This window comes from Armigeres subalbatus, chromosome 1 (assembly GCF_024139115.2).
Source record: "Armigeres subalbatus isolate Guangzhou_Male chromosome 1, GZ_Asu_2, whole genome shotgun sequence".
NCBI classification, from domain to species: domain Eukaryota; kingdom Metazoa; phylum Arthropoda; class Insecta; order Diptera; family Culicidae; genus Armigeres; species Armigeres subalbatus.
The window spans coordinates 257,705,742-257,727,514 of NC_085139.1; the positions used below are offsets into that span (position 1 = coordinate 257,705,742).

A 21,773-nucleotide genomic window follows, 5' to 3' on the forward strand; every position below is an offset into this window, starting at 1 on the left:
TGTTCCATATTATCTAGATAACACTGTCAATAATAAGAAGAAGAAATGCCAACTGTGAAAGTTGAAAATGATTATTAATAAAAACGCACTTGATAAGTTTACACGTGTCGAGTTTTACTCCTAACATTTTTGGCGACTAATGATGGGATATTGCGATTAAATTCGGAAATCGGATGCTTCAATGCGAAATCAGTTAGTTTAAATACGGAATAATCGAATAAGTGAATCGGTAGTGGTCGTTTCAAAGCGGGAACGCCGGGCTTTTCGGTCGCGTCGTTGATCGGCTTAATGAACATAACCTAGATTTGTGAAATGGAGAAAGCGGCAATAGCGCCATTCGACGTGACGGACACTGCGTCAATTGGGAGTCGATGGACAAAATGGAAAAGGTCCCTCCAGCTCTGCTTGGATGTGAATTGCATTACTCTCGCATCGCGCAAGCGATCATATCTTTTACACTATGCTGGCCCAGAAGTGCAGGATATATTTTATAATATTGAAGGGCATGATGCAGCTGTCCCTCCCGGAAGTGACGTGTATACGGAAGCTATTCGTTTGCTGGATGCGCATTTTGCACCGCTCAATAATATTCCATACGAAAGGTGTATGTTTCGCAAAATGGCGCAACAGGAAAACGAATCGATTGAGAAGTTTGTTCATCGGCTTCGTGATCAAGGCCGTCTTTGTGACTACGGTGCTGCTCTGGAGATGAGGATCACAGAACAACTATTTGACAACTGTGTCTCCGACTCGCTAAGAGAAGCAATATTGAAAAAGAAGCTGATGACGGTACATGAAATTGCCGAGGAAGGCCGAGTGCTAGAGACGGTAAAACGGAATCGAGAGCAAATGAAGAAGCCAGCAGAGGAGCCTCAAGTAAGTCTGGTGAAAAAGCAAGGACGTGAAGAAATTTGCTATCGCTGTGGAAATGTAGGCCATTTTGCCAATGATAAAAGGTGTCCAGCAAAATCGAAAATTTGCGACAAATGTCAAATTGTAGGACACTTTAAGAAGATGTGCAAAACTAAATCCAATACAAGAAAACTTCATCAAAATAAGCCGAAAGTTCATCAAGTTCGGGAAACTGCGGGAAACGTTTCGGATTCTAGTGAAGCAGATGGTGAGGATTCCGATGACGTTCAACAGGTGTACTCGACTAATTCAGGTTTGGACAAAACAACCTGTTTCGTCGGGGGAGTCAAAATGGAGTGGATTATTGATTCCGGAGCCCACGTCAACGTGATTACCCGAGGAACGTGGAAGTGGTTGAAGAAACAAGGATGTGTAGTCAGCGAAAAGAGTAAATCGAATAAGGTATTGCGAGTATACGGAGATGGGAAACTAAAAGTGCACAAAGTCATAAAAGCGGATATTTCGACGCGGGATAAAACAGTTCATCATAAAATTTGTATAGTAGACAGCGAAAAAGGCGCCAATTTGTTAAGCCGAGCGACTTCTGTTGAACTAGGAGTACTTGAAATTCGCGGTGAAATATTCAGTGTCAATAATTGTAGCGAGCCGCCAATCGGGAAACTGAAAAACGTGCAAGTCGAAATAAAATTGGATAGTAGTACATCACCCGTCCAGCAGCCGTGCAGACGGCTTCCGATCCCGTTAAAGGCGTTAGTGGACGATAAAATTTCGGACTTGTTGAGACAAGACATTATCGAACCGGCACCACTGGACATCAGTTGGGCTTCTCCTCTTGTTGTCACTCCGAAAGACGGTGGTCGTAATGTTCGACTTTGTGTCGATATGCGAAAAGCAAATAAGGCGATAATACCGGAAAAGCATCACTTGCCAACCTTCGAAGAAATTATGCCGCACCTGGAAGGGTGCAAAGTGTTCAGTAAGATCGATCTGGTGAAAGCATTTCACCAAATCGAATTAGCCCCAGAGTCGCGTGACATTACCACCTTTGTCACGCAGGACGCATACTATCGTTACAAGAGACTTATGTTTGGAATGAAAGTGGCCCCAGAAATATTCCAACGGTGCATTGAACGAGTGCTAAAAGGACTGACAGGTGTGAAGGTGTTTATAGATGACGTGCTCGTTTACGGATCGACAACAGAAGAACACGATACGCGACTGAAGGCCCTTTTAAGCCGCTTAGAGGAGCATGGACTCACAATCAATAAGGCCAAGTGCGAATTTGGACAGACGATGGTTAGATTCATGGGCCACCAGCTTTCGGAAAACGGGATCCTTCCAACGAACGACAAAGTTAGTGCGATCCAAAACTTTCGTCGTCCTCAAACGGCCAGTGAGATGCGTAGTTTTCTAGGTTTAGTTAACTACGTAGGTAAGTTCATCCCCAATTTGTCGAATCTCACTGCACCACTTCGCAGCATGATAATCAAAAGCGTTAAGTTTCACTGGTCCAGAGAGGCAAAAAGATCGTTCAACGATGTTAAACTAGCTTTATCGAATCCTAATCATCTCACCTTCTACAACCCGAACTACAAAACAATACTGATTACGGATGCAAGCGACAATGGGCTAGGCGCCGTTCTAATGCAATCTAACAATTCTAAGCCGAGACCAGTTAGTTATGCCAGTAAGAGTTTATCGAAAACTGAGAAGAAATACTCTACGCTTGACAAAGAAGCCCTTGCCATAGTTTGGGCAACTGAACGATTCGAAATGTATCTCAGAGGATTGGATTTCACTATTCTAACCGACCACAAACCGCTAATCCATATTTTTAGCGATTCCTCTAGTCCAAACAAGCGACAAGAAAGATGGATTCTTCGCATGCAGTCGTACCGTTATACTATCGTATACGTTCCTGGTGAGGTGAATATTGCAGATCCGTTGTCGAGGTTATGCGAGGCAATTGAAACGAGTACATACGATAAACATGGCGAAGAGGGGCTATGCTCTATAGCAGAAGTCAACAAACCGGCGGCCATAACCTTAACCGAGATTGTCCGTAGCTCCCAGAATGATGTTGAGTTCCAGAAAATACAGAAAGCTTTAGATAATGGTCAGTGGGATACAGACTTGAAATCTTTCACACCATTTAAATCCGAGTTATGTTTTTCAAAAGACCTCCTACTGCGAAGAGATAAAATCGTCATTCCCGTCGACCTTCGCGAGATTGTGATACAATTGTCACACACTGGACATCCTGGAAAGGAGAAAATGAAGCGGCGTCTGCGATCAGCTGTTTGGTGGCCGGGTTTGGATGTGGATGTCGAAAAAGCGTGTAGGAGCTGCGTTGAGTGTCAGATGGTGGGACCAGTGAATAAGCCGGAACCGTTACGAATTCGGGAAATTCCGTCAGCTCCTTGGGTTCACCTCAGCGCTGATTTCTTGGGACCTCTTCCGAATGGCAAGTATATATTTGTACCTGAGAGAGAGAAGCCAGCTCACTGTATTATTTATTTATTCAGACTAAGGCCGAAGTGGCCTGTGCGGTATGTAAGAGTCTTCTCCATTCGGCTCGGTCCATGGCAACACGTCGCCAGCCACGCAGTCTACGGAGGGTCCGCAAGTCATCTTCCACCTGATCGATCCACCTTGCCCGCTGCGCACCTCGCCTTCTTGTGCCCGTCGGATCGTTGTCGAGAACCATTTTCACCGGGTTATTGTCCGACATTCTGGCTACGTGCCCGGCCCACCGCAGTCGTCCGATTTTCGCGGTGTGAACGATGGATGGTTCTCCCAACAGCTGATGCAACTCATGGTTTATTTGCCTCCTCCATGTACCGTCCGCCATATGCACCCCACCATAGATGGTACGCAGCACTTCCCTTTCGAAAATTTCCAGTGCGCGTTAGTCTTCCACGAGCATCGACCAGGTCTCGTGACCGTAGAGGACGACCGGTCTAATCAGCTCACTGACAGATCGTTTAATTACTATGTCTTCTTCTTCTTTATTTGTGTGGAAACCGTGGAAACTCAACAAATCAAATTAATATTTCATAACGTCGGAAGCAACATTTTTCACTCCAATAAAAACTTGTTTGAATCAGCTGTTTTTAATGGTTATGAACTTCCTAACGTGGAACAAAACCGATTTCTCATAATACGGGATCATTCACATGGATAATTACGGGTTCAATTCACTGTAGCAGATACAGGAAAAGTTGCGAACATAAATTTTCAAATAAATAATTTTGGTTACGACCATTTGAACGTGCATCACAGTGTTTGCTTTTTTGGTTCGCAGTGACTGGTTCGCGGTCACATTAGGATGAACGTAAAAAATGCGAGGTGATTGAAAAATTCGAATCGGGGTCCGACGGTCGACTGTCGGAAAGCTGTTCCGCAAACGTCAAATCACTTGTTGCACGGTAAAATTTTTTGGTTTATTTTTTCGGTGTGAATGTTGATTATTAAATTCAACGGAAATATGCAACTTTAAACGAGTGTTACATGCCGCTATATTTTTTAACCCTTATGTGAGTGACGATTTTTCCCACCGTAAACGGGTGACGGGGTACCCGGGTACCCAACCGCCTTACAATGGGCATTTATGTGTCTGTGGGTGTTTGTATGTGTGTATGTTGGTGTATATCGCTGTGTCTATGTATGCGCTTGTGTGTGAGTGTGGTTTCAGAGAACTGTGTGAATTCTGAGGCCATCGGGGTGTCCCCTGGAAGATCCGGAACATCCATAAAAATGGTCAATTCGTAAATTCCATCGTAAAGCGACGGAATTTTTTTAGAACCATTTTCTTCCGAACCCTGAGTATGGAATTAATGCTTTGACCTACATACGGACCATTGTGTCCACTGTGTGGTCCCCTGGAAGATCCGGAACATCCGTAAAAATGGTCTATTCGTAAATTCCATCGTACAGCGACGGGATTTTTTTAGAATTATTTTTTGCCCAACTCTGAGAATTGAATTGATGCTTCGACCTGCATACGGACCATTGTGTCCACTGGGTGGTCCCCTGGAAGATCCGGAACATCCGTAAAAATGGTCAATTGCTAAATTCCATCGTACAGCGACGGGATTTTTTTACAACCATTTTTTGCTGAACCCTGAGTAGGGAATTGATGCTTTGACCCACTTCCGGCCTTTGTGTCCACTGGGTGGTCCCCTGGAAGATCCGGAACATTCGTAAAAATGATCAATTTGTAAATTCCATCGTGAAGCGACGGGACTTTTTTAGAACCATTCTCTGCCGAACCCTGCGCATGGAATGGATGCTTGGACCCACATACGGACCATTGTGTCCACTGGGTGGTCAATTGGAAGATCCGGAACATCCGTAAAAATGGTCAATTCGTAAATTCCATCGTACAGCGACGGGATTTTTTTAGAACCATTTTCTGACAAACCCTGAGCATGGAATCGATGCTTTGACTCACATACGGACCATTGTGTCCACTGGGTGGTCCTCTGGAAGATCCGGAACATCCGTAAGAATGGTCAATTCGTAAATTCCATCGTATAGCGACGGGATTTTTTAAGAACCATTTTCTGCCGAACCCTGAGCATGGAAACGATGCTATGACCCACATACGGACCATTGTGTCCACTGGTTGGTCCCCTGGAAGATCCGGAACATCCGTAAAAATGGTAAATTAGAATATTCCATCGTTAGGTGACGGGATTTTTTTAGAACCGTTTTATGCCGAACCCAGAGCATGGAATCGATGCTTTGACCCACATACGGACCATTGTGTTCACTGGGTGGTCCCCTGGGAGATCCGGAACATCCGTGAAAATGGTCAATTTGAATATTCCATCGTTAGGCAACGGGATTTTTTAGAACCATTTTCGGCCAAAACCTGAGCATGGAATCGATGCTTTGACCCACATACGGACCATTGTGTCCACTGGGTGGTCCCCTGAGAGACCCGGAACATCCGTGAAAATGGTCATTTCGAATATTCCGTAATCGAAATCGACGGGATTTTTAAGAACCATTTTCTGCAGAACCCTGAGCATGGAAACGATGCTATGACGTACATACGGACCACATGTCCGGAACATTCGTAAAAATGATCATTTCAAATATTCCATTTTGGAAGCGGTAGGATTTTTTTAATAACCATTATGTGCCGAACCCGAAGTATGGAATTGATGCTTTGACCCACATGGTTCAGCAAAAAACTGTTTGATAAAAATGACGTTGCTTCAGTTTGCAAATTAACCATTTTTACGGGAATTCCGGATTTTTGAGACCTCCCAAAGGGCACAATGGTCCGTTTTTGGGTCAAAGAATTAATTTAATGCTCAGGGTTTGGCAACAAATGGTTTAAAAAAAACCTGACGCATCACGATGAAATTTACTAATTGACCATTTTTACGAATGTTCCGGATCTTCCAGAGGACCACCCAGTGAACACAGTGGTCCGCATGTGGCTCAAAGCATCAATTCCATACTCAGGTTTCGGCAGAAAATGGTTCTAAAAAATCGCGTCGCTTCACGATGTAATTACGAATGACCATTTTTATGGATGTTCCGGGTCTTCCAGGGGACCACCCCGTGGACACAATGGTCCGTATGTAGGTCGAAGCATCAATTCCATACTCAGGGTTCAGCAAAAAATAATTCTAAAAAATCCCGTCGCTGTACGATGGAATTTACGAATTGACCATTTTTACGGATGTTCCGGATCTTCCAGGAGACCACCCAGTGGACACAATGGTCCGTATGTAGGTCGAAGCATCAATTCCATACTCAGGGTTCAGCAAAAATAATTCTAAAAATCCCGTCGCTGTACGATGAAATTTACGAATTGACCATTTTTACGGATGTTCCGGATCTTCCAGGGGACCACCCAGTGGACACAATGGTCCGTATGTAGGTCGAAGCATCAATTCCATACTCAGGGTTCAGCAAAAAATAATTCTAAAAAAGTCCCGTCGCTGTACGATGGAATTTACGAATTGACCATTTTTACGGATGTTCCGGATCTTCCAGGGGACCACTCAGTGGACACAATGGTCCGTATGTAGGTCGAAGCATCAATTCCATACTCATGGTTCAGCAAAAAATAATTCTAAAAAATCCCGTCGCTGTACGATGGAATTTACGAATTGACCATTTCTACGGATGTTCCGGATCTTCCAGGGGACCACCCAGTGGACACAATGGTCCGTATGTAGGTCGAAGCATCAATTCCATACTCAGGGTTCAGCAAAAAATAATTCTAAAAATATCCCGTCGCTGTACGATGGAATTTACGAATTGACCATTTTTACGGATGTTCCGGATCTTCCAGGGGACCACCCAGTGGACACAATGGTCCGTGTGTAGGTCAAAGCATCGATTCCATACTCAGGGTTGGGCAAAAAATAATTCTAAAAAATCCCGTCGCTGAACGATAGAACCCAGTGGACACAATGGTCCGCATGTGGCTCAAAGCATCAATTCCATACTCAGGTTTCGGCAGAAAATGGTTCTAAAAAAATCGCGTCGCTTTACGATGTAATTACGAATTGACCATTTTTACGGATGTTCCGGATCTTCCAGGGGACCACCCAGTGGACACAATGGTCCGTATGTAGGTCGAAGCATCAATTCCATACTCAGGGTTGGGCAAAAAATAATTCTAAAAAAATCCCGTCGCTGTACGATGAAATTTACGAATTGACCATTTTTACGGATGTTCCGGATCTTCCAGGGGACCACCCAGTGGACAGAATGGTCCGTATGTAGGTCGAAGCATCAATTCCATACTCAGGGTTCAGCAAAAAATAATTTCAAAAAAATCCCGTCGCTGTACGATGGAATTTACGAATTGACCATTTTTACAGATGTTCCGGATCTTCCAGGGGACCACCCAGTGGACACAATTATGTAGGTCGAAGCATCAATTCCATATTCAGGGTTCAGCAAAAAATAATTCTAAAAAATCCCGTCGCTGTATGATGGAATTTACGAATTGACCATTTTTACGGATGTTCCGGATCTTCCAGGGGACCACCCAGTGGACACAATGGTCCGTATGTAGGTCGAAGCATCAATTCCATACTCAGGGTTCAGCAAAAAATAATTCTAAAAAAATCCCGTCGCTGTATGATGGAATTTACGAATTGACCATTTTTACGGATGTTCCGGATCTTCCAGGGGAACACAATAGTCCGTATGTAGGTCGAAGCATCAATTCCATACTCAGGGTTGGGCAAAAAATAATTCTAAAAAAATCCTGTCGCTCTACGATGGAATTTATGAATTGACCATTTTACGGATGTTCCGGATCTTCCAGGGGACCACCCAGTGGACACAATGGTCTGTATGTAGGTCGAAGCATCAATTCCATACTCAGGGTTCAGCAAAAAAATAATCCTAAAAAGTCCCGTCGCTGTACGATGGAATTTACGAATTGACCATTTTTACGGATGTTCCGGATATTCCAGGTGGCCAGCCGGTGGCCTCTAAAACACACACACCTCCAAAAATATGTACATGCACTTGAGCAGCCTTTGTCCCAGTGACATACGCAAAGATTCATATAATCAAACACTCTTATAAACATACAGGCCCTCTGTTATATGATTGGGTACCCGGGTACCCCGTCACCCGTTTAAGGGGTATAAATAGTTTTCGACCCCTAATAAGCGCTCTAATCGCAACCTGGACCTGAAACTTTGCCCATCGCTTCGTCTCAACATTCTACGAGATGTCAGAAAGTTTCATAGTATTTGAACTTATCTACAACAAGTTATTTAACTTTCAATATCAGAATGGGTACCCGGGTACCCGTCACTCTATAAGGGTTAAACAAGTTTTATGATACTTTGAAGGCATTTTGTCATATAATCATGTGATTTTGAAACATTTTAGATTTCTCGAATATTCTTAATATTAAGAAATATCAACACTTTTCGTACAGTGCATGCCATTTTGAAGTTTCCGACACTCAGTCTGCTTCTTCTTCTTTGCTCCGCAAAATAAGAATTTTTTTTTTCTCGCAATAAAGCGAGCTGTCTTCTTTCTCTCAGATTTGTACTATTGCGAGAAGATTGAAAAATTCGAACGTGGAACGTGGTTGCCGAGTTTATGAGCCGCACTTTGTCCGCTGATATTATTCGTATATTGAAGCAGATTTTTACGATGCTGGGTTTGCCTTCAGTGTTGACAACCGACAATGCTAAAAACTTTTCTAGTCAGGAGCTCAAGGACTACTGCGTCGATTATGGAATCAAGCTCACTCATACCACGCCATACTGGCCATGTGCGAATGGCGAGGTTGAGAGGCAAAACCGATCGCTGTTAAAAGTTCTCAAAATAAGTCAACAACAAAAAACTGATTTAACGGAGGCACTCCAAGAGTACCTCTATATGTACTCGGTAACACCACATAGTATCACCGGAGTTCCCCCTGCAACACTGATGTTTGGGCGTCGATTTCGAGATCTGTTTCCACATGTACGAGATGAAGTAACATTTGACGATGAAATGCGTGATAGAGATACAGCTATCAAATATCGCGCTAAGGAGAATCGGGACAAAAGAGTAGGAGCCAAAGAAACGACTATCAAGGTGGGAGACAGGGATGCCAGATTTGAAGACATGTCTTCGATTTGAAGACATTTGAATCTCTGTGAAGACATTTATTTCATGAAGACATTTTGAAGACTTTTCAAAATATTTGAAGACTTACCTTCTTATTTAAAGATACTTGAAGACAATCAATAAGCCAGCGAATAGAAAATATAATTTGATGACTAACTTATAAATTTTGTGACTTCTATATGCAGATCATTAAAATATTTCAAAAGTTATACATAATAGACTAATGTTTCTTGAAATTTCATACGTAAAAACACATTTACACTAGTCGGCTGATAAGGTTGACAATTGCAACACATTTTAGTTAGGGTATCTGTTCCCATATTAATAACAGCCCGTATATTAATCCCAACCGTCGATAAACCAAATAAAAAACCAATTTAATTACATTTTCTCACATCGTATGTACACAATAATGGATGGAACACATTCTTGAAAGTTTGGAATATTATTCAAGGTTCTTTTAAAGTAATGTTTCAATGCACAAGAATCAAATTATTGAAAGATAAAATTATAAAGCACTTTTATTTTCATTTTCCTACCTCTGAGCTGTTGGTTTGATGCACTGCTCGATTGCTACTAGCAGATTCATCTCATTTCACGCCGTTGTTTTCCACTCAATTTCAAGCTAAAACAAATGTATCCTTTCAAAATTCACTTCACAACACATAAAGCACATCACACTTTCACTATGCATATAATTAGATTTGAAAAACCAACGCTATTTCCTATAGTTTGATATAGGTTTATTTCGAACAACGTCTAAATTATCCTTGTCCGTATTCCAAACTGTTTACATGCCTTGCAGTACTCTCAAGGGTTGCCGACCTAGATTTTTATTTAAAAAATGCTTGAATGAACTTTTACTGTGAAATTCAACTTTTATGTTTGTAAAATAAGATATATTGAAAAGATAATCTACGACAAACATAAAATTAAACTGATAAGTTGAAGAACTACAACAAAAACTGCAATTTTGTAATTATATTTCAACTCAAATACAAAACGTTGTAGAATTCGGCATCACTGCAATAATATCGTTAATTAATAATAGTGTGCGTATTTTATTTTGGAAACAGTATTATTGATATAGGTACAAGCATAGGATTAACTGTTGTTGAATGTTATTGAAATAGGTGCATGGCGGCGATGATGTTTTTCAGCTAAATACTTCTATAATGTGATAATAATTTCATTTTTGAAGTTACCAAATTGTTTTCAATTAAAAATTACGTGAGCCGAGCATAATTATTCTCATGTTTCTTGATTATTGGGTGAGAAATCAAAGCATTTTATATGCGCATTGCCTTATTGTTATTGATATAGGAACAGATACCCTATGTGCTGGTTAAAAATTTCCGATAGCAGCATTCTCTTAAATTTGTCTTGGTAATTCTGGTGAAAGTCTAAATAAGTAAAAATAATATTTTTTATTTAAGACATATTAAGGCAAGTTTTGGGCTTTGCAACTTTTCATTTTGGGCCCAAAAAATCGTGTAGAATAAAGAGAATTTCCCATTAATAGTCCGAGGAATTTCTCATAAAATTTCAAGAGAATTGAAATTGGAAATTCTTTTCCAATTATCTTGAAAATTTATAATAATTTCAGTATGGGCAGTAAAGAAATTCCCCCAAAACTTAAACGAGAAATTTATTTTTATTTCCACAAGATTTTTTCTAAGTTCTTGCAGGAAAATCATCTGAACTCCTATAAAGAATTCATGTTTACTTCCACAAGAAATTTCTCTAAATTTGTCTGTCTTTATGTCTTTCAAATACAAATCCGGAGTATCATTTGTATTTGGAAGTTTAGGGATGTCTCTTCGGATTTCCCATGTTTACCCATGTTCACATTTTTACGAAAATTTTCATAGGAAATTAGTTTCATTTTCTCAGAAAATTTTCTTTAGTTTCCATAGAAAATTCTTACGAATGTCGACAAGAAATTGAAATTGTTCTGGAGTTAAATGGATATTTCTCAGAATAGCCACCGTAAATTATTTTTATTTGTTCAGGAGAATATTCTGAAAAAAATCAGAGGAATTTCCTTAAAACCGCCAGTTTTTTATTAAAGAAAGTTCAGGTAAACTCGTTACAGTTACTTGTTGAATTCTTCTTTGAATTCCATTGATACTTTTTCAAGAAATATTTTTGAGCACTCTTCCAGTATTTTAACTGGGAATCCCTCTAAGAATTTCTCCAGTAAATACATCTCTGGAATTATTTCTGAAATTTCCCATGAAATTCCTCCAGGAATTCGTCCAGCAATTTCTTTAGAGATTTTTCAGAAAATTTCTTCAGAGTTTCCTTTGAAAGTACCTCTGGCAGATCCTTCATAAGTTCGTCCAGAAATTTCTCCGTTAGATCCTCCAAGAATTCCGTCGGAAATTCCTCCAGTCGCTCCTTCAGAAATTCCTCAGTTTGTTTCTTTCACGACTTCCTCCAGCAGATCTTTCAGGAATTGCTCTCGAAGCTCTTGCAGGCATTCGTTTGGAAATTCCTCTAAGAATCCTTTCAGAAGTTTCTCCAGGAATTCCTCTTGAAGATGCTCCGAGAATGTTGCCGAAAGATTCTCCAATAATACTTATTGAACTCTACTCTGGAATTTCTCTGATATTTCCTCCAGTAATTCTTTCGGAAATTCCTGCGTAATATTCCTGAGAAATACCTCAAAAAGTTCCTCCAAAAAGTTCTTCCGGAAGATTCTTCAGACATTTCTTCAGAAACCCTTTCAGTAATTGCTCAGGATAATCCTTCAGGAAGTCCTCAGGAAAATCCTCCAGGAATTCTCCTGTAATACCTCCGGAAGTTCCATTAGCATTTCATCCGGAAGTTCTTACAGAAATTTTTCTGAAAGTTCCTTCATAAAATCCTTTGAATGTTCCAACAGCAATTCCTCCGGAAATTCCTTCAGGGATTCCTTTAGAAAGTCTCCGAAAAATTCATCAGGAATTTATCCTGAAGTTTCTCCAGACATTCTTCAGGAAATTTCATCAGAAAATCTTATGCAAGTTTCTCCAAGTATTTCACGGTGAATTGTTCCGAATCGCTACAGGCAATTCTTCAAAAATAAATTCAGAAAAATTCCACAAGGAAATTCAGTTAGAAAAATCCGTTGGAATTATATTTAAAGACTCATTAGAAAACCAAGGAAAGTCATTTCCCTTACTCATGAAGATTTAAAAGAATATTCTCTGGAATTCCGACAATTTGTAATTGTGTAAAATAAACGATACATAAAACAAGGAGATGATTGAAATAACAAATCTATTGGATTTTGAAATTTTTCACTGATAATCATAATTTTGATACTGAAGACATTTGAAGACATTTTACTCAACTGTGAAGACATTTGAAAATATCCCTGGCATCCCTGGTGGGAGATGCAGTGCTTATGAAAAACATGCAACCAACGAACAAGTTAGCACCTACGTTCCTGCCATCACCAGCTACTGTAGTGGAGAAAACCGGTAGTATGGCAACAGTAGAGACGGAAAGTGGACAGCGATTCAAACGGAACACGTCGCATTTGAAAGCATATCACTCACGCACTCTGCCGATGAATGTGTCACCACTGCACGGAACAACTTCTAGTGAAGTTGTGGAGGTAGTTGAAGACATCGACCCATACCGTGATCGACCTCGTAGAAATGTTGCGTTACCAAAACGCTTGGAGGACTACTGTTTAGAATGATTTGAATATTGTTAACATCTTGAATTTGCAAAAAGGGAGATATGTTGTAGTGTTCCATATTATCTAGATAACACTGTCAATAATAAGAAGAAGAAATGCCAACTGTGAAAGTTGAAAATGATTATTAATAAAAACGCACTTGATAAGTTTACACGTGTCGAGTTTTACTCCTAACAGGGGCAATGTCAAACAAATTTTCTGTAGCAAACACCGATTTTGATCGGGTTAGCTTCAAGCTACAAAATTCCATGTTATTATTAAGGGCCTGATTTGTTATAAAATTAACGTCTATTTACGATTTTATTTTTTTATTTATTTATTTATTTATTTATTTCTACCTTCTGGGGTTTTCAGTTTGAAAATTATTCAAACGGGTTCACATTTGCAATGCCCGACGTATCGGCCCGTTTATTGGGTCTTTTCAAGGGAAAGCTAAAACATAGTGAACAGTTAGTAGCACGTAACGGTGTCATTTGGCCGAAGGTTATTAGGCCGAATTAGTAAAAAGTGAAACATGAGAAGTTCATTCTTCGCCTTACACCTTCTTCCTTCTTTTGTCTTGCATCTTCCTTCTTCTATCTGTCTTCTTTTTCCGTCTTCTTCCTTTTTTTCTTTTTTCGCTCTTCCTTCTTCTTTGTTACTTATTTATTCTTCCTTCTTTCTTCCTTCTTTCTTCCTTCATTCTTCTTCTTTCTTTGTTCTTCCTTCTTCCTCTTCCTTCTTTCTTCTTCCTTCTTCCTCTTCCTTCTTTCTTTTTTCTTCTTTTCCCCACCTTTCTTCTTTCTACTTTCTTCTTCTTTTTTCCTTCTTCCTTCTTCTTTTATCCTTCTTTCTTTTTATTTCTTTCTTGTTGCTTCTTTCTTTCTGTTGCTTCTTTCTTTCTTCTTGTTACTTCCTTTTTTCTTCTTCCTTCTCAATCATTCCTTCTTTCTTCTTCATTTTTCTTTCTTCGCTTTTTCTCCTTTCTACCTAATATTCCTTATTCTTTCTTCCTTCTTCCTTCCACCTTCTTTTTCTTGCTTTCTTCCTTTTTCTTTATTCCACCCTCCTTATTTTTTTCTTCTTTTTTCCTTATTCCTTCCTTCGGCCTAATGACCCAGCATCGCACGTAACATAACAAAAAATAAAAATTTAACATACGCTGTCTGCCGTTTTTCGTACACTTAACATCTATGAACACATATGCTACGGTTGGAGCTTCTAGTACTTGAACCTGCACAACAAACATACAAATTTGAACACCAGGAACAAAATGATTTGAGTGCTACTGATCTTACACATAATTTGCTCCAATTCACCATATTGTTATTCATCACACTTTTTCAATTAACCGTTTGTCCAGTTATTAAGTGCATAATTTATTGATGTTGAACAGTGTCCTTTTGAATTTAAAATTTATGTAAATGATAAGCATTTTATTTATTTATGTATTTTTTCTTTTTTTTTCATTTATTTTTTTTTCATTTATTTAGGCCGTTACAAATATGAAATTCAAATTATTTCCTACTGGTCTACGAACGGTCAAAGGGGGGGGGAGGTATAATAAAAAATCAATAAAACTTCTCGGACTAAGAAAATCTTAACGAATGTTTTGAACATCTTCAAAATTGTCCGAATTATTTTTTGTTGCCCACCCAAAATAATTTTTTTGTATGTATGTATGTATGTAGTTAGCCACCATCCTGGCTTGAGTCTTGCTCTGCATGCGGTTCCACTTAACAGTAAGGTTAAATTTCAATATCATTCTGAATTCAACAGACTGCTGTATGAAGGGCCAAAAATGGGGGTGGTGGACCTGTAAGCAGAGACACTTACACGAAACCCACGGGAAAATGAGAATCTCCTTCCAGCAGAATGATCCAACAAAAAGAATAATGAAATTTACAATACTTGGCAAGCTTTCCACGGGATGGTTTGTTTGAAGAAGGGCGCGTCAACTGGTTAACAACTGTTGGAGATAAAAGTAATAGGCGTGAACGACTACTACTTTCCTTCCTTGACTCCGATTGGCTACCACTTCTTTGTCCAGTTGTAACTTCATTGATGCCCTGATGCACCCTCCCAACCCCATCTCATATATTTACAGTAAAATCAGTAATATTGTTAGGGATATTAAGGCAATAGGTAATGTTATATGAAAAATTAAGGGAAATTTAGGCAATGTTTGTGGAAATGCTACAGTGCTGCAAAAATTTACTCTGAAACATCAATCTCATCGTTATTTTGGTTATAAATAGCTACTTCTTGTTAGCATAACATAATACGTTGGTGTTTTGGCTGGAGAGTCCCGCTATCACTGGACTTCGGGCCTGAATTGGAAAAAATATCCCTAAGGGCATAAACAGTCGTTAATCAATTGAAAAAATAATTATACATATATTTACAGAATATAATATAGCATATGTTTTATAACTAAAATTAAATAAATGCATGAAAATAAGCATTGTATGTATGTATATTAGGGTGGCTCAAATTCGTATGCGAAAAACTTTTTTCAATTTTTTTGATGGGCCGCCCTCCCACTCGGCTCCACCCGATGCCCTGACGCTCTGGACAAAATTTCAGCCAAATCGGTCAACGTTTGGGCGGTGCTACGCTCGTTGGAAGTTTATATGCAAAAATGTATGCAGAAACATCTAAAAACAGTAAATTGTTGCTGGACAACACAACTTACGATGAAGAACTATGATACTCATTCACATTTTGGAGAATTTAATACAGAATGTTATGCAGAAAACCGCGAGAAGATTAGAGTTTGCCCGGCTAAGTTATTAGCATTTCTCTGAAGTCGGGTTTGAGCAAATTTCGTTTCTTTTACCTTTGGAAAGAAATAAATTCACCCCTACAACACTCCAGTAAAATGCTAATATCTTTGCCTAATAAACTCTAATCTTCTCGCGTTTTTCAGCATAACATTCTGTATTTAATTCTACAAGAACTGAATGAGTATCATGGTTCTTGATAGTAAATTGTGCCGTCCAACTGCAAATCACTCGTCTGAAACTTGATTATGCATATGTACAACATGTGATAGATTTAGTTCGGAAAAGGTATTGGAGGGTAACCGCCCCTTCGGTGGGGTTTGATCCCACGACCCCAGTTCGCATGACAGGTGCTTTCCCTACTAAGCTACGAAGGACCTCCGTCGTCCACCGCAGCTTAGCGGGTACTGATGAAACCAAATTCCCAGCACCAGGTACCAGCCGATCTCTCGCAATACATTTCCGAATAATACCTTTTACCCTCCAATACCTTTTCCGAACTAAATCTATCACATGTTGTACATATGCATAATCAAGTTTCAGACATAGTAATTAATTTCCACTCCGGGTGGCTTAATACCCGGCATATAGGCAATTAACTTTGAATGTACTGCAAATCACTGTTTTTGGATGTTTCTGCATACATTTTTCCATATAAACATCCAACGAGTTTAGCACCGCCCAAACGTTGACCGATTTGGCCGAAGCATCAGGGCATCAAACAGAACCGAATAAGAGGGCGGCCCATCAAAAAAATTGAAAAAGTGTTTTTTGAGCCACCCTAATGTATATATGTATGTAGTTATCCACCATCATGGCTTGAGTCTTGCTTGCTGCTATGGGACTTCTCATGCGTGTATTGCTATATTTTTTTATTATTATTATCAGTTTTAATGAATATTACTTCTGATTTAATGAATAAAAAATAAATGATATATATTATATTCAGGGAATGTAATTGTCGCTGAAAAATGCAAAAAACAAGTGACAAAAGAGAATAGCAATAACTCTTTGTCCCCATCTGCAGAGGATAAAGACATTGTTGCGTTCCATTTTATTTGCCACAAACATGGAGAGGTAATTGTTGTGAACTTTTCAAACTGCGATAACTTGTTTATTTCAGAAGTTAAACGCAAATCATGTCAACAGATGGTTAAGTTTATGTCTAATCTATGATAACTGATACTAATTTAATTTAATTAATATTCTGATGCAGTTTGGGACAAGCGCTTATTGCGAGTTGAGTTTGTCCCAACATTTACAAGAGAGGATAATGTCGTTGTCATTGGCAATGTTGTTATTTTACATTCGTTGATTATATTATAATTATCATCTACAAAGTGACGTATCTGATGCAGGATGAACTCTATTTAACTCTATTATTTGATTTGTATAAAGGTTGTCACATTATATAATATAAAACAACGATGAATTCCTCATACATCGTAATATTGCTGAAAATATAATAATTTTGTTAAAAGGAAATAATCTGAAAACTTGATGATTCTATAGGAATGAAGTAAATTTAATTTTAGTAAATGTTCAATTCTGAAGCTAAATACAGAGCTACATTCACATAAATGGGTAGATAGATACATTTTATATACAAATTGTTCACTGAAATAATATCATGCCGGGTATCGTTAGTTTGTATTAAGTATAAGAAATATGTTCTATACTCCACTCCATCCTGAGTCTGAGAAAATAATAATAATGTTCTGTAAATATGTTAGTGATAAAATAATAAGCATATTTTGAATTATTACTTTTTGAAAATTATAATTTTTAATCATCGGTAGACAAATATTGGCGTGCTTTTCCCTAGATATTTGGAATATATGTTCTTCTGATAGGAAATTGTTGGTTTAAGATGAAATATCAACTTGAGTACAATGGATCAGGATGTGGAAAAGCTTCAGAAACAAAATTAAATTAACTAAATAAATTTGTCAATTTTGTCATATCGGAAAATGTATAGTCTAACAGGCTCGACAGAAATTTTTGTTGGCAATACTAGGTACAGTTTTCGAGCTACCGCACATTCTATCACAGTTCTTATCCAGGGAAACGATCAACTTTTTATAATAGGTCTTATTTCGAGAAAGGTGAAGGTGACAAGATTTTTCTGATGATCAAATGTATATAAACGTTGTCTCACTACGAATCAAAGTGCTCTATTTATTATAATTAATGCATAGATTATTTTCTCTGTGGATTATCATTGACCAGAATTACATAACAATTTGGAAAACGAATAGTAACATGTAGATCGAAAAAATAAAATCTTCTTAGGCACTAATTAGTGTGTGAAAATATATTTTCATGAATTTGTTAAGAAATGCTATAACTCTTTTCCGCTGCTACACTCTAAGTAGTTAGTTTTGCCTCCTTACATTGTTTTGTAGTTCAAGTAAGATGGCAAATTTAAATCTCAAAAAAGCTTCAATTTGTGGTATTAAAACAAAACGAAGTAAAATTGTACTCACCTGTCCTCAATCAATGAAGGTACTTACCTCTCACTAAGATTGACTTACCATTCAGGTCAATATACAATCAAAACTCTCGGCAATTTCTTGAAAGGTGCGCGATGTCAAACCCCAAGTTACATCCCGACGTCGGATTGCTGAGGGAGGGTATTTCTGCGAGACAGCATTCTGTACAGAGGTGAGGCAGCCGCGTTTATGATCGTTGCCTTTATGATTGCCGTCATTAGCGCCGATTATCGTCTGCTTCGTTATTATTCCCGCTGTAGTCGTCATGTTGCCACCAGTATTGGTTCTGCTGATTGGTCAGTAGGAAAGCTGCATCCATCAAAATTCCACCATTTCGTCACCGAAGCCGTTAGTATCTTCTTGCAGCACGTACTTAAAGTCGAGTTCCGATATTTTTTGAAACGGAATTCGAATTCTCTTGAATTTTCTTCAAAAAACAGTAAAAACTGACGCATGATGAAATTTTGCTTCCGATTTCTTTCGCGTCCTACTTCGATCTGCCCACTCAAAATAATTTTTTTGGGCAAAAAAAACGAGGGGAAAAAGATATAATTGTTTTTAAGTATTTGTATCGACCTTATTTTTCTTATTTATTTGTTTATTTAATTATTTATTTATTTATATATTTATTTTTTATTTATTTATTTATTTATTTATTCATTTATTCATTCATTCATTTATTCATTCATTCATTTATTTGTTTATTTATTTATTTATTTATTCATTTATTTATTTATTTATTTATTTATTTATTTATTTATTTACTTATTTATTTATTTATTCATTTATTTATTTATTTATTTATTTATTTATTTATTTATTTATTTATTTATTTATTTATTTATTTATTTATTTATTTATTTATTTATTTACTTATTTATTTATTTATTTATTTATTTATTTATTTATTTATTTATTTATTTATTTATTTATTTATTTATTTATTTATTTATTTATTTATTTATTTATTTATTTATTTATTTATTTATTTATTTATTTATTTATTTATTTATTTATTTATTTATTTATTTATTTATTTATTTATTTATTTATTTATTTATTTATTTATTTATTTATTTATTTATTTATTTATTTATTTATTTATTTATTTATTTATTTATTTATTTATTTATTTATTTATTTATTTATTTATTTATTTATTTATTTATTTATTTATTTATTTATTTATTTATTTATTTATTTTTTTTTTTTTTTTTTTTGTGTCTTTATTAAGGAGACTTTCAGCCCGAGGCTGGCTCGTCTCCGGCGAGAAAAAATTTATTTATTTATTTATTTATTTATTTATTTATTTATTTATTTATTTATTTATCTATTTATTTATTTTTTTATTTATTTATTTATCTATCTATTTATTTATTTATTTATTTATTTATTTATTTTTTTTATTATTTTTTTTTTTATTTATTTTAAGAATTTTCGAATCAACGGTTTGGTATAAGCACTATCCTATCGGGTGAAGTTGCGGCATACTGATGACTTGCATATCTTCACACATCTGTCTAGTGGGAGCAGCTTGGACTATGTCCAAAGGACCCCTCCCCTGGGGTCAGTGAGTAAGGGAGAACTGCCTAAGACGTGGTGGGGTTTATCAGTGGGCTCTGCTAAATCCCTCCCGAAAAACCACAAGTGTCCGTAAGCAGACTATATAAAAGCGAATGAGTGTCGCTTAAAAAGCACAATCCCAGGGAGTGCCATCGGCACATCAGGGTTGATCCCAGTAAGATCCTGATTATGGTATACAGGTTGCATGTTATTGGACTTTGTCTTTGTATATTGCAATATTGTGAAGCGTGGGCTGATAGTCTGGCTATTCTATTCTCTTAGTAAGGCAGGTTGGAACCGACCTGAAACGGCGAATGAGCCAATGGTCAGGCTGTCTTCCGTCCCATTAAACAGTGGCGGGCCTTGTAGCACGTGGTACAATCTTGCCACTCAGTTGCCAGCTGAGTGGGAGTAGGCTCAGATGCTCTTTCCTGATCTGGCTGATCTGGCTCTGAACTCGAAAGTGTCAACCCTCGCATGGCCTCCCTGCATACCGCAAGCTACACTAATAAAAATCCACACATTTTTATTGGCAAAAATCTAAAGAAATATACAAATAAATTTTATGTGTGCTTTAATAACCACCCGCTATGGGAAAATCCACATAAAGGTTATTAGTTAATAAGGGTTATGTGTGATTTCACATATATGTTATGCGAATTCGCATAGCCATTATGTGGAAGATGCTATAGTCAAAATTTATGTGTGCCACACATAATGGATATGATTGGATTTTTGTCAGTGTATGTATAGATAACCATGGTACATATCGTGAAGGCGACTACACCAGCAGGATTCGACAGCAGCCGCAAGGGGGACCCAACAGCAATGAATAAGTCATCTAAAAATTCCAAATCAAGGCAGGCAGGACAGAAGTGGCGACTGGCGGCAGGGGAGAATTCTTTCGCCAGACGCACTGGCCTTGAGAGGTCTCCCCAAAGGTCGCCGGGGGAAGGCGAAGGAAAAGTCCGTGGAGGGTCTGAAGAGGTGCCGGTCGAAGTGAAGATGGACGGCACCACCCTGACCAGAGTCATCAACTCGGTGATGACGAACCACGAAGAACGTGGTGGCCAGACGATGGAGGTGATCACGGACGTGTCTGACCTGATCATGTCGTTCATGGACACTCGCGTTAACTACAGCAAGGATCTCAAACTAGCTGTACAGGCGCTCTGCGGCCTGGAGTACTGGAGGCAAAGTCCGAGAGGAGGACCCTACTAGAGGCCAGTAAGAGTGCGGAGCGAGAAATAAAAAGGATAAAGAGGCGGCATTATAGAGGATTCGCCTCCTGGCTGAAGGAAAACGGTTGGCGGAAAGCCAGACCGAGGAACTCCGCAGGAGGATGGCCATGACAGGGGCGACTCCGAAGCTCAGTTAGGTTACGCAGGAGGCGAACCTGTAAGTAGCTACCGAGAAGTCAGCAGCTCCTAAGCGGGAAAGACGGGAGAAGGACAAGCTGTAGGCCGGCCTTTCCAAGACGGAGAAACCAGTGCCTCTACCAGCAAGGACCACTGAAGCTCGCCGGGAGGAAGACCTGCCCGGGAGGGCGACGAGGAGTCGACAGCAGGCCGCAAAGAGTGCGGCAGGTGGAACGGTGCGAACCACTGCTAAGAAGGGTAGAGTCCAGGAGAAGACGGGTGCGCCTTCCAATGGCAGTGGCAAGCGCAAAGACAGAGGCGAGACGATTATCGTCAAGACAGATGATAAAAGCTACGCTGAAGTCTTGAAGACTATGACAGTTAACGATAAACTCTCTGGCCTAGGAGGGGATGTAACCTT

General features: G+C 38.6%; 1 protein-coding gene across 1 annotated transcript; it reads left to right on the forward strand.

Moving 5' to 3' along the window:
- The first annotated feature begins 618 nt into the window (after positions 1-618).
- On the forward strand, positions 619-21,215 carry LOC134207240 (uncharacterized protein K02A2.6-like). Its single transcript, XM_062682961.1, has 4 exons — positions 619-2,989; positions 3,053-3,337; positions 9,044-9,453; positions 20,859-21,215. The coding sequence occupies exons 1-4, from the start codon at positions 619-621 to the stop codon at positions 21,213-21,215; spliced, it is 3,423 nt and encodes a 1,140-aa protein (XP_062538945.1).
- The last annotated feature ends 558 nt before the right edge of the window (positions 21,216-21,773 follow it).

Coding starts and splice junctions, on each gene's coding strand:
- LOC134207240 (XM_062682961.1), top strand. CDS start 619: ATGGCGCAACAGGAAAACGAATCGATTGAGAAGTTTGTTCATCGGCTT. Junction 2,990..3,052: donor ACAGAAAGCTTTAGATAATG/GTCAGTGGGATA, acceptor GTTTTTCAAAAG/ACCTCCTACTGCGAAGAGAT. Junction 3,338..9,043: donor CTTGGGACCTCTTCCGAATG/GCAAGTATATAT, acceptor GTTTGCCTTCAG/TGTTGACAACCGACAATGCT.